The 14554-nt window shown below is 37.9% G+C and overlaps 1 protein-coding gene across 10 annotated transcripts in view; it reads left to right on the top strand.

Moving 5' to 3' along the window:
- LOC146658663 (CUB and sushi domain-containing protein 3-like) overlaps positions 1 to 14554 on the top strand; it is a 257048-nt gene that overhangs the window by 147311 nt on the left and 95183 nt on the right. For all 10 annotated transcript variants that reach the window (XR_014913740.1, XM_085422379.1, XM_085422378.1 and 7 more), the window contains one exon: positions 14423 to 14536. Coding sequence is in view for 9 of the 10 variants with exons in the window: in XM_085422379.1 (XP_085278505.1) it covers positions 14423 to 14536 (114 nt within the window). In the remaining variant the exon portion in view is untranslated. The remainder of the gene's footprint in view (positions 1 to 14422; positions 14537 to 14554) is intronic.

Below are 14554 nucleotides of genomic sequence, written 5' to 3'. Positions count from 1 at the left end.
TGCAAAAAGTATTACTACTGATGATGATGGGTTTCCTTTTTTGTTGTTAGTTTCCCTAAAAGCGCAGTTTTAAGGTGTGTGATTCTGTCACAGGTGGTCGGTGCAAAAGCTTGCGAAAGCTTGTTTATACATGAATGGGATGTTGGCAGATATTTAGTTTTATGTAACCATAGTAGAATTTGTATAGATTAACTACTCTACCCAAGCTGTTGTGCTTTTGTCTCATTGAATGAATAGATCGGTGCATACCGTCCTTGATGTATCCTTACTGTTTGTAGGTTTGGACTGCATTTTGTTTGTCGTGTTTTACATCTGATATGATATAATGTATGCACATAAACATTTATCCATAATAACTATGCACCACTATGTAATCTTGAACAATTCTCCCTGAAGCACTGTCTCTATCATGCAAATTATTGCTGTCTTGCAAAGGACTTGCTGGTATGAAAGTAGACCGTTCGTATTTATAAACCTCGTCACCACTCTTAGCCCGTGTACACATGTATAGGCTCATATGTACATACTGTCTCCACACTGATAATCATAAAAATAATAGCTGACAGTAGACACCAGTGCTTAAACCATGGTGCGTGTATAGTCAACAAGAAGCAGGAGGCTTTGCAGTCACTGGTGAGCCATCATTTTCTTGGTATCTCACCACTCATATTTTGTGCGTGGCTTATTTTACTTTGCCTCATTCAAATGTCATTAAGGTACAATGTGCATCTGTCTTGCCCTTTAATATTTAATTATTCTGTCAGAAATAATGTTTGTAGTCATATTTCAAACAATAACTCTGTTTCTTTTTGTAAAGGCGTGAATTATTCATGGCACTCAACCTTTGCCTTGGGCACTGCTTGGAAACATAAAGATATACACTGCCTACAGGCATTTGCTCTTGTTTACGCCGAGTTCGACGGCTAACTTTTTGTCCTATACTTCCGACAGGATGTTGTATTTTCCTGCCTAAAACAGACACGTGGGATAACCTCATTGTTTGCGGGGGTTCACAGAGGGAAAAAATGGTTATTTGTTTGTTTTTTGGAAGGGATAAAAAGTTCCAAACTGTGCTTCTGGTCTCGTTGTGGGGTTTTTTGTGTTTTGTTTTTTTTCCCCAGTCTGTTTTGTTTAGCCTAAAGGATCTGCTTGTTCATTACAACCCTCTTCCCAAATGTTGATGGCTTCAGAGGTGATTCAAACTCTTCCAATTAGGACCCTCTGTGGCATTTCTGGGTGTTTTTCTTTTGCAGGTTTTTTTTTGTTTTGAGATATGACTCTCAGATCAGTACATTGAAAATAAACTGTGAATTTCAAGCTCATTAAAAATGACATCAAAAGCCATTTGTAGCCTGACTATTAGAGCAACACAATGCAGTGGTTTCACCTTATGTTCTCCAGGTCCAGCCTTAGACCTAATTTTAACAAGATTTTAACAACATTATGAAGCATATCATATATATCTATATACATATTTTTTTTTAACCTGTGGTTAACTTTTCAAATGGTCCATTTTATCCCAAGGTACATTCTCGGTCCAAGGTCTCTCGTGTGGAGTTAATGGTGAATTTCATTTCGTAGAGACAACATTAATTCACCTCTGTTTATCCGCCCGAGGCCCTTTATAGCTTCAGTGTACGTATCTATATAATGGTAACAACAACATATGCATGATGTACCCTGTACCCTGGTTCTTCCATATCTTACATATTGTGTGGAAGTGTGGGGAAATACATATAAAAATACAACTAACCCATTAGTCACAGTACAGAAACGAGCACTGCGTATTATTCACAAGGCTGGTTATCTAGATCATACTCACAAATTCTTTCTTCAGGCAAAGTTACTTAAATTCCAGGATCTGGTTAATTACAATACATCCATAATTTTGTATAAAGCTTTTACTAAACTTTTACCGGCAAATTTACAAACTAGATTTGAAATTCGAGAAAAGGTTTATAATGTGAGAGGCTTTGGAGAATTCAAATTACCCAGAACTCGAACAACCCGTAAAGGCTTTTGTGTGTCTGTATGTGGTGTGAAAATCTGGAACAGTCTGAGTTTACAATTGAAACAATGCAAAAATATTCATAGATTTAAATTTCTCTACAAACAGTTGGTCTGGTCACAGTATACTCAATGATGGGTTTTAGTGTGCTCTGTAATGTCTGTCCTCTTACCATTGCTGGTATGGATTCCAAAATAAAAAAATAAATAAATAAAGTGTGCGTATGTATGTACATATATGTACTTGTGTGTGTAGATATATATGTATGTATATGTATGTGTGTTTGTTACTTGTAGTTATTACTGCCTGTTACCTGTAATGCAATTTATAATTTATATATTCTGTATTCAGTTATGAAGGCTCTAATTGTTGGTTGCGAGCTGCCGCTTAGATGCTTGTATCTGCCCGGGGCTGTTGATGGGTCTGTATGCAATGATGGGCGTAGCTGCGGGAAGTTTATTGTTTTTTTTTTGTTGATGAGTGAGTATAGGGGTGGGATTTAATAAGTTTTCTTCGTCCCACTCCTTTTTCAGGCAAGTTTTGTTTTTTGTTTTGTGTATTTTATGTTCAATATAGGTATTTGTTGTGCCTGAAAATGAATAAATAAATGAAATGAAAAATGAAATGAAATGTTTGCCATTGTATGTGTTAGTAGGCGAGACAGGAGCTCTGGCAGATCACTGTAATAAATCTGGGCTCTAACAAGACGGACAGAATCAGCATGAGAGAGAGAGAGACTGTCGAGACTTCAAGAGGTAAAAGGTCTAACTATGAGAGAGAGGCACATCGAACTTTGTTGAATGTCAAAGTCTGAGAGAAAGTTAGATGGCGAGAGATAATAAATGAGGGGGTTATAATAAGCGAGACAGAGAATGAGAAGAATAGGGCGAGAGGAACAGAGTACTGCTGAGAGCGATCATAAAGCGTAGACCCCGGGGGCTGATTGTTGACTCATCAGTGATGTTTGCTGAAGTGTAAGATTCTGCCTCGAGCCACCCCAGCACATGACTTGCTACATCCTACACAACAAAATCATTACCTTGTCTGTCTCCATCAGCTTACACCATACACTTCCCTCAACCTAATATAAACTGTGAATTTGTTTTGGCTCTGCCTTGAGTTGGAGATCTTTCATGATAGAGCATGTGGTTTTTGATGTGTGTAAGACACAGTCTTGAATGATGACTCTGACTGATTTCAAAGACTTCAAGATTGCAGAGATTCTGGGTGCTCTCTTTGTCATTGTACTGGCTTGTGTTACCCTTTAAAACCCCATTAATGAATGCCGTATAAACCAGTTCTAGTCAGCAAGTACAAACACTAATAAAAACCCAAGCCAAGAAAAAGTATCAGTGCAGTTAAAGCAGGAAGTAAAAAGAAGCCACAGGCCACTTACAGTTTTCTTTCTCTCTTGAGTAACCAAAAGTTACAGTTTTCAATGCACCGAACAGAGTTTTTACCCAAGATAAAAGCCTAATGGGCTGCATACAGATTGTGCCAAGGTACAGCCACGTACACCCTGCCAAAAGAGCTGATGCAATTTTGCTGTGATAATGGGTCATTAAAAATATATGTGTCGATGCTGTCATATAATCCCTTTGGTTTCTGTAAATGAGGCTTGTGTATGCTGTCATAGCTCAGAATCTCAGAAGGCCCGCACTACCATAAAACAAAGGTGACAGGTAGCTCTTCCATAATTCATTTCCAGAAGGACAAACATATGCTTCCATTTTTCTTACCTTTCACGACTGCTTGTGCTGTTAGTATTTTTAGCGCCTTATTTGGGCTTTTTGCATACTTTGCCTTAAGGCCAATCCAGTGAGTGTGGGGAAAAAGGTGGCTGTGTTTTGTTCCATTTAAATTATGATGATGTGATGAGCAGTTTCTTAGAAGAGCATGGTCCTCAAGGGGTTTACCTCTTTACCTGAATTCAATTCAATTCATTTATATAGCGCCAAGTCACAACAACAGTTACGCTTTATATTTGTAAGGTAGACACTACAATAATACATACAGAGAAAACCCAACAATCATATGACTCCCTATGAGCAAGCACTTTGGCGACAGTGGGAAGAAAAAACTCCCTTTTAACAGGAAGAAACCTCTGGCAGAATCAGGCTCATCTGCTGCGACTTCTGTTCTTCAGCTTTCAGGTCCCACTTCTGTATAACCGGCTCCCAGTATGGATTCTGTACACAACGTACACCATCTCTCTTTTTAAGATTACGCTTGAAACTTGATAGAGCTTATGATCTGGGCTGGACCAGGGGACCCTTAACCTTTCCTCAATTGTACTGCAATAGGGCTAGGCTGCTGAGAGCTTCCCATGATGCACTGATCATTTCTTTGCTCACCTCTTTTCACCATTTGTGTTTATACACCACTCTACTACTGAGCAGTAGTTATTATTAATAATTATTTTCACACTCTGTCTTTTGTCCTGTCTTCTTCCCCTCACCTCCAACTGGTCGCAGAAGATGGCTGGTTCTGGGTTTAAGAGGTTTCTTCCTCTTTAAAGGGAGTTTTTCCTTCCCACTGTCGCCAAGTGCTTGCTCATAGGAAGTCGTCTGATTGTTGTATGTCTCTAATATTGTAGGTCTTTACTTTGCAATAGAAAGCACCTTGATTTGAATCAAACTGAATTGTTTCCCATAGTTTTAACTTCTGACCAACAATAGTGTTATTTTTAGATGTGACCAGTGTTGGTCAAGTTACTTGAAAAAAGTAATCAGTAACTAATTACTGATTACTTCCCCCAAAAAGTAATCCCGTTACTTTACTGATTACTTATTTTCAAAAGTAATTAATTACTTAGTTACTTAGTTACTTTTTAAAAACACGATTTACAACCTGAATAGGTGATAAAGCGATAGATCTTTCAGCCCAATTCTACTTTTTTTGCACAATCCATCACAAAATGTACTCAAATGGAAAAGTCTCTTTTTTTTAACTTGTTTTATCAGTTTTAATCTTTTAACTTTATGCATTGACATATACTTAATACTTGACATATTATCCATTGTTGATCTGCACACAGCTGTTGTCACGAATGTCGCACTCGCTTACGTTATTGTCATGAGACATTTTCGCAAAAAAATCACGGTTTTAGTAACGCAGTAACGCAGCGTTCCTACGGGAAAGTAACGGTAATCTAATTAAAGTTTTACGATAGTAATCCCTTACTTTACTCGTTACTTTTAAAAAAGTAATCAGATTACAGTAACGCGTTACTGCCCATCTCTGGATGTGACCTCTCAAATTTCAAAGATTGTGATTTAGATGCACACACATAACAATTTAAAAAAGGGGTGAATCTAAAGAGGCCTCAAAATATGTTTTTGCTTTTAATTTGACTCAGACCTGAAATGGACAGAATCCAGTAACACTTTATTTGTAAAATATTGTAAAACATGAGATGCAAAAGTTCTTGAAAGATGCACCTTTTTAACAAACTTTAAGTCAATGAGAAGCTGGCTGGAAGCTAAGTTTAATCAGCTTATGGGAAGCAATTGCTGGGAGTTGTGTACTTATGAAAGTGGGCATGTTATTATTGGCCAATGGGAAAAATAAATAAAACATACATGTTAGGTAGAAGCAGAATCTCAATAAAATAGATATGGAGATGACGCGGGCGTCTTCCCTGGGTCTCGCCTGAGTTTGTACATGCGGCAAGATGATAAACATGCACAAAAAGTGAAACTGAGGTAGTTTTTAGAGTTTCTTCTGCCTCACTGTCAGACAAAATCCCTTTAAGGCCTTTCACACTGAAGCAAGGACAGAGGGAGATAGAGACCCTGCAGAGGTAGTGAAGGTTCACTGATTAGCTTCAACATGATACCTCAGAAACCAGAGCCTGTTATCAGACTTATACTTCATTTCAGATAAATACTGTAGTTTTTTTCTTTTTGCACCACTGAGAAGTGATGTGGTTGCAAGTGAGTGAAATGGAATAAAATTGAAGTGCTGTAATGCCTGTACTGCATGCACACTTAATATTGAATATTTTATGATGGGTTCTGTGTTTTAGCATGATGGAGATTTAAACTAGTAATCTCTTCTCTTTTAGCTTTTCACATTAAGATGCTTTCAGATTTGGTTGTGTGACTGACTGGACTGAAACGCAAAGAAATCAGAAGTCAATTATGCAGGACTGTCACATGACACAAAAGAATTGTCTTCATCAGAATCAGAAGAGGAATTCTTACCACGTTTTACTGTTTTTAATGGTGTATTAGTCGGAGACCGAGTCTCTGAAAAACCAGATGCCTGCATCATGTTTAGGCTCCATTATATACAGTACATCATGTGTAAAATAACCATTGGTGCTTAGTATATTTTTTTAATATGTTGGTAGGAATAGCCTACTAATTTATTGCATTTGTTATGTAAGTAGAATTTCAAATGTGGAAGTAGTTCATAATATCAGTAGATGCTTATCATGCTGTCTGAAAGCATACACTTGCATTCAGCTTGGTTGGGTGAATGGGCGCAACTTGGGTATGTAGTTAATCCTTAACAGTTACATCTGCAGCAAGTGTCTTCTGTATTTTGCACATTTCTTTTTAAATCTGCATGAAATGTAGCATTTCTTGCTATTACCTTTGCACGGGAACATAGTAATGGTGAATTATAGTTTGAGTGGTTCTTAAACTCTACTTCCAGATAAGCAGGGATGCTGTGTAAAGTGTAAAGAAAAAACAAATGTGAGGATTTGCAAATCATGTTAAACCATATGTTGAATTGAAAATGGTGAAATAAGGCAACATATTAAATGCTTAAAAAGAGAAATTGTATTGTTTTTAGATTGGAGAAATGCAAAGCACGGTCATGCACATGTGCATTGTTTTTATCATAGTTCATTGAGTGTTTCTTCATTCACTGATAGAACCTTGCAATGACTGCTTCTCTTCTCTCCCAGGATTTGCATTTGTTTGTGACAGGAGATGACAGTCAGATGAAAAGTGCGGCTGAAGTTCAGTGTGAAGGGGTGGTAGCATTCAGTCATTAGGAAAACTATTAAACTGATCTCTTGTTACTTCAGACAATCTAAAAAAGAAAAAAATAATAATACTGCCACATTTTGCATTTCCGAAAAACTTGTTTTCCAGCATTAGTAGTTTCAGCATTTGGAGTTCTGTTACCCTGCCCTTAGGTTAGGTATATTATTTTCTTCTTGGAAAGCCTTCTATGTGCTGTGTGACATGGTTATGTTGAAGATGTTGAAACAATTTTTTTGTGTGTGTTTTATTTCCTTTGGGCTTTATTCTGCTCTGCTCCCCTCACTGAGTCTAAAGTCTCTCTAAATCTCTCTGATTTTTTGCCGTTTACCACATTTCTCACTCCCAGCAGTGAAAAGTAGATTCTTTTGTTATGGTTGTAATTAAAATAATTTTCAGTCTTCTCAGAGGTAGTTGATTCACCAAAATATTATGTTGGTTATATTATAAGAATAATGGATGCAAATAGGGAAACTAGAAAATGACAAACTGTTGGATTCAATGCATTTTGCAACCTCCTGATCAGACTCAAAGAAGAAAGTTTGTCGCTCACAGGAACACAATAAGAAAGTGGTAGAGTTGTGAAAAAAGGTTCTATAGGCTGCTACGAATGGCTCATGACAAGCAACCCTCCTCAACCCTTTAAAGAATATGGCAATTTCATTATTGCTTGGGCTTTCTGTGGCATCCATCCAAGTATATTAAAAGCTCAGTGAATGTCATTCAATCATTCTACAGCAATGGTAAATGTGCTGGTTAAGAAAATGTGAGTTTAAATATCACTGAGTGGCCGAGTCATTCACCTGATGAAGGTTAGGGTTAAGAAAGAGAATACTCAAAATGAGCAAAAGCTGCAGGTGACTATGGGGTACTACTGATGTTTGATTAATTAGTCACTCCACAACATTAAATGTGATCGTTGTATTTTGATGTGAACCTTTTAAAAGTCAGGATGAAGAGAGCTATAGCTACACACTTCTTTCTAAACCCTCACGAATAAAGGTGAGACTAGGTGGATTTCTTCGAGTGTTGACATACTGAGTGTGAACAACAAAGATCCGTCTGCTTACGGCCTTCTGAGCAACACTTCCATTTAACAGCAGTTTTATTTAAAAATGCTTTTACAATGTGATGCCTCAAAATATGAGTATTCCTGCAAGACCCACTCTGAGAAATTTTAATGTGATCCTTATGCCATTGATTTATGAACTAGACTGAATAGCGTAGTCGGTTCAAGAGGGATTTGGCAGGTGGGGGGAGTTTATGTATAGCACCATGGGGAGAATAATCACTTAAAATAAAACACATAGTTATTTGTATTCTGAGCTCCATTAGATTTTACTTCATCTGCAGGCTGTAATCAACTGACCTGTCCAGCCAGCTGAATTCAACATGATACAAGTAGATTATTCATAAGCTGTGTAGCTGATTTCCAACCACTACATAGTAGGTAGTATTTGGTGAGTGAATCTAATCAGCAACGTAACCTTTCATTTAAGTTGATCATTGCTACTCTGTTGCTACCCTGTATCTGTCCACCATAGTGAATTACTGCAAACTACACCACAGTGCTGCAAACTAACCACTTTAGCATGCACTAAACCGTACTAAACTACCCCCTTTATACAACCTTTGAATAACCCCAAAAAATACCCCAACTTATTATACATTGCAAAATATGTAAGAAACTTCTGCAGCACATCATAGATCCAATATCTGATTAAAAATTAAATGAATTAGGATAGTTTCCATTTTATCAAATATTTCTTACTGAACATTCGTTACCTTTGAAAATATCTCTCATATTCCTTTCTTGTCCTGTGAAACATTTTTTCTCTCCCTGGGAAAAACAGCAACTGCACCTATTTGGCCATACACACAGTTTGTTTTTGCTGATGTTTGTGGAGCTGTTGTGTTTGAAACTACCTGCCACTTAAACAAAATTAGCACCATTTATGCTCGCTCCTTTCAGTAGCACTAGCTAGATGCTGAAGTTGAGTAACCAATGTAAGATGGACAAATCACAGGGATTCAGCAGTATTATGCATTAATCTATTACTATGTATTTCTATTTACTGACGGTGTTGGATTGCTGTTCTGGATTGTTATGGCCCACATTAACCCCTGAGCATAATTCCATAAAGTGAAGGAATTACAATTCCAATGGCAAGTGGAGTAAACTATATGAAATCATGGACCTGTCTTACAACGTGCACACAGTAAGGGTTGTTTGTTGACGTGTAACTTAGGGAAGATATTTTCTTGACACACATTGCTTGCCTTAATGCCATCTGAGAACCATTTAGACATCATAACATACTTAGACATTGTTACTGACCAGGTGCACCCATTCATCGACAGTCTGCACTTTTTCAAATGGATGCTTCCAGCAGGATAACAAGCCTTGTCACAAAGCACTCATCATCTCCAAATGGCTCCTGGAGCATGACAGTGATTTTAATTTACTTCACTTTCCTCGTGTACTTTCTTTAGATCCCAGCCCAATAGAGCACCTTTGAGATGTGGTGGCAAGGGTTTTTTTCCTTACAGTGTGAATGTGCTGGCAAATATCTGCAAGAACTGTGCGTGGAAACTATCACCGTTTTGAGCCCATGCCTGAACCAATTTTCTCTGTTTTGAAGTAGAAATGTCTTATGCAACTCTAGATAGGTGTATCTTTGAGTGTGGACTCCTCTGCCATTACATTTAATGTAAATTATGTAATGCACGACCACCTAAGACTTTTCTTGATTGTTTAAATTGCATGGTTAATTTAAACGTTTCCCCTGATTCAATTCATATCTGCCAGCCTGCACTTGAGATGGTAGAAAACCATTGAAGCCTCTTGTCACATTTTCCAGAATGACTGCTTTCAAATTGGAAAAAATTAGATTGCCATCACTCAAGAGAAGGATCAAAGTATAATTGTACATTTCATGCTTTATCAGTGCCTGGCAGGCATTACTGGTTTTGAGATACAGGAATATACGAATATCACGATCTAATACCCTGAGAGGTGTAGGATTAAAGTGACTTGCGTTGAGATAATTCAAGGTGAAGATGCAGATATGAAAATTGTTCCCATTGTCCAAGTGCAGTGCATTACACTACCATGACGATGCCCAGAGGACAACAGATTCATCATAGTCCTGCACAAATTAGGTAACAAGTTTCCGATGATTTATTGACTTAATATCTGGACATGATTACAGCAAAGGAGCAGATTGGAGTCATGCATGGCTGGCTTTGTATTAGAGGCAAAAATGAGCGACATTGTGCTTATATTTTGTGTGTGTGCGTGTGTGCTCAGAGCACAGGAGTGCAGCCTCTAACAGGGTGTTGGTATGCTAATACCGCAGCAGTGAGCTGTCCCTAAGGGTAAAATAATCTCTTATTCAAACTCTTTTTCAGCCATAGGTATTTTCTCGACTCAACAGATAAGGAAACAGGTCTGCCTGTGCTGCTTTGAGTGAGAACACCACTTCATGCGTGTCCATGTGTTTCCATTTTTGGGGGATTTTTTGCTTTATGAAGCTTGTTTGGCTGTCGTTTCATTTTTGACACTTTACATTTTGCAACAAATAATAACTAGCGGGGTACCCTTATTAAAACAAAAGTTCAACAAACTACTACAGCAATGAGATGTTAGACTACAAAAACATGTCATTGCTGTTCGTTTCATGTTTTCTGTATTGTCATTTGCCTATTAGGCCATAAGATGCAGTGTTGCCTCCAGTGGCTTTTAGGGGTTACTTATTCCCTTGTTTCTGTTTCCTGCTAAGTGTCTTTTACTCCTTGTGTCTTTCTTAGCTTTGTAGTGGGGATAGTGGTTTCATGGTGGTTGGCTACCTGCCAGAGGAGATGGGTACTGCTACAAAGTGAAGAAGACAGGAAAATTCTGCATAATTCATAGCCAGAAGGAAAAACATATGCTGGCTTTTCTACCTTTAGCAATTGCCTCTGTTGATTGTGTTATTTTAATTTGACACCTTTTCAGGTGGATCCTGTGTGTGCTTACACATAGGTGAACACTGTTACTGGACAAAAAGCATGCCACACTTGCTTTTCATTTATAGATTTTAGCCATATGAAGTCTGCTCTTCTGCAGCCCAGTTATTGATAATCTGTATGTTTGTGTACCAGTTAGAACAGATGCTTTTCTACTTCATGGTACAATCACATTAGGGAAAACAGTGGTTGGAGGCAGCACCACAACAAAAGAAATGCTTTTAACCATGTAATGAATTCGGAAGATGGGTACCAGGTCTGCAACCACTCACCAGTTGTCTTACTGGGTCATAAAGAGGGTGTTAAAACTGCAATTAGACAGAGTGAGTCTCCTTTCATTTTAGTATTTTACGATTGAATGGGTCCAGTTAGCAATTACATACAATCTATTTGTAATAATACAGGAATTTAACTGTGATAAATCAAAGGGAAATCACAAATTGGTTGATGTCTACATATACAGGATTTCACATGTAACTATTTACATTTAGAGTCCAGCCAGTAGCTTATCTATCAATTACATACTAGTTTTTTGAGAACTTTTGCGAAGTTGTCAGAGAGTGATTGCATTCATGCAGAGTTGGACATTATTTGGCAACAGGTTGCCTCCCACTAGGTGGTCACCTTGTAATTGAACGTACACGACACCCTCACCCTCTAGATGTCCTATTAGTCACCACAACTGCTTGCAGTTTTTCCTAGTCAAAGTTTTAAATGAATAGTAATTTTTAAAACTAAATCTAGTAAATCTGCTTCCTCAAATGGCTTTTCTGTTAGTATATTAAGCAAGCATAGACCGTATTTGTTCCTTATCATTATTAAACATATAAAGAATTTAACTTTGTCTTTAGGATCAGCTCTTGCTGAATCCACCTGTTTTGATTAGGAATGCTATTTTATTCTGACTCTACCCACTGAAGCACAATAGTATGGTGTCTCGGATTAATTTTCTATGTTAACAATTAGTTTATTGTGAATTACTGTCACTTTAAAAGGCATTAATTATCTCAGTAATACAGTGCAGAATTTATTTTTATTGAAACGGAGGGCACTCATAGTTCTTCTTCTTTTTTCTATTGTTATTGTGATACCTGCATTTCAGACATAAAGGATTCAGTGCCCACAGTCACTGATGGAGTCATGGTGTGAGTGCTTATCTGTGCAGCTTGAATGGCGCAGTGTAAGTTGCCGCTTACTGACAGGGTTTATGGACCTGCCTGGCGTGATGAAGGAAAACTGCTCCTGCCAGATTTTGTGATAATTGCTGCTCTTTGGAAAACACTGTGAATATAATAATTAGCACGGTGACTCGGGACAAACAGAGAAATAAACTTATTGCAACAATGCGGTAAATGTAACCAGAATGGTGGGTTGAGTGTGGGAAAACAGAGAAAGGGATAAACAAGAGCCACGTTGAGTATAAGTAGCCTTCAAGGTGCCTCCTAACCATCATTGCTGACACGCGCGCATAGAGTACATTTATTTGCACTGGCACGCACAACTGCACAGACACAAACACGAGTTGTCGCAGAGGTAGTGATCCAGTTGGTCATGTCTATTCATTTGGTAAAAAAAATCTGATTATTTTCAAGGATGTGTACACATCGATATAATCAGGAATGCTTAATTGGAAATATTTATGCAGAGCATTATTTAAATAATTCTCTGTTCATTATCATAAGTTCTCCCTCACTGCTTTTATTAAGGACAAGATTTAATTATTTTGCGATAAACTGTAATGTTCTCATGTGACATTTCATCAAGAAATGGATGTTTCATTAAACTAAAGGTCAGATACTACAAATACTTCGGCCAGATCGCTTCCCTGTGCCTTTATGCTTATGGTGATGCAGCATGGACTCGGGTGACTATCTGAGTGGTCTTTATTTATTCATTTTGGCTAAATCAGGATTGTTTAACACTTGAAATAGGAGCGATCGGCTAATACATATCATATTTAAAGTTCAGCTGAAATTGCTTGTCATACAGTAATATGTCCCGTCTTTTTTAAGAAAAAAAAAATCCGAATTCAATAGAGACAGAAAATAGTTTTTCTCTCTTTTATTTTAATGATTGCTCTTAATTTCTTATCTGCCTTAATATGGAAATTTGTGTACATACAGGCAGTCACCTCACATTAATTTAGGGCATATTTACATACATTTACATATTTACATTTACATATTTACAACACTGTTCTTTTGCAAGCAGTCACAGTGACTGATGTACCGGTACTGTCGTTTGTCTTGCAACTTGGTTTGTTGAGTGAGCGGACAAACATTCACAGAGGAAAAGTGCTCTGCAAATGTCAGTTTGGGGGCTAGACAGCAAATTAACTGCTCTTGTGTGGCATATTAAACAGCGTGTAAACCTTCCTCCAAATTTCACTTGTTTTGGATGCTTGTCGTGTCCTTACTCTTCAGTACTACTGCTAACAAAATACTCCCTGCCCACAGCTTTTAGGCTACAGTGCCAGTTTGTTTACGCTTCCTCCCATTCCCCTGCCTGTGCCTGAGCTCACCTTGTCAGCTGCTGTCAATCCACTGCCCCCACCAACACACCCCTCCAGCAACAGGAAGGAAATATAGCATTGCTGATATTTGCAAAGACATTTTGTTGGTTATTTGGTTATTAAAAAGGCTGTTTTTAAACCTTCAAAATTGCAGTATTTTTGCAGAAAAAAGGGGATCTTTTGCTTTTAGTTTAGGTGTTAAAACACCCTATTGTATGAAGGTCATTCCGAACATGTTAAATGCCATGGCACACCAAAGAAAGATGCACAGTTCAAAGGAATACCTAATTATTGGTTGTTCAGAAAATGCCACGGAAAGGTTTATAGTAGGGAGCAGATGTTAGTTTGCCTGAGAAAAATGTGACCTATAAAAAGCTACTGTCCAGAAAGAATATTGCACCAAAAGTCACATGTTTTACTGCAGCTTATAAAGTCCTGAAGTGCCCTCGTAGTGTTATACTGTTCTTAACATAAAACTTATATTAATTGGAATTGTGAGGGCTAAAAAAAACACAGAAATCCCATCTGGAATCTGTGTGTGCGCGCGCGTTTGTGTGTCTGTGTGTGGCTGATATCGGTAAATAATAGCTTGATAAATCAGCCTCGCTGAAGGGTTGTGTAAATCAGCAGAATAAGATTGAACTGGCCAGCGATAGATGTCGTACAAATGCTGATACTGAATGCAGCTTGGTTGTTTTACTTGTCTGTCAGGGCAGAGACATGTGCATGTTATTCACTACAAGCAAGCGGCAGTATTGCCAAAGCAGCAGCCACACTCTTTGGGACTGTACAAACTAGTAAATCAGCTGAATGTTGACAGATCTAAACCTTTATTGGCACAAATTCACCTTCATGTTGTCTTCTGTTCTCTGTCCTCTGCTGCTTCTTTCCCTGCAGTTCTCTTTGGTCAGTTTGTGGTATTCCAGACTTTGACCAGCGATGTGGTCGAGATCTATGATGGTTCTTCAACAGATTCAGCCCTTCTCTCTTCCATATATGGATCACACTCAGGTAATAGCATAACACTCT

Source organism: Rhamphochromis longiceps, linkage group LG11 (genome assembly GCF_057381845.1).
Source record: "Rhamphochromis longiceps isolate RC_006_pf linkage group LG11, R_longiceps_female_GT1.1, whole genome shotgun sequence".
Taxonomy (NCBI): domain Eukaryota; kingdom Metazoa; phylum Chordata; class Actinopteri; order Cichliformes; family Cichlidae; genus Rhamphochromis; species Rhamphochromis longiceps.
This window is presented reverse-complemented; position numbering and strand designations above follow the sequence as displayed.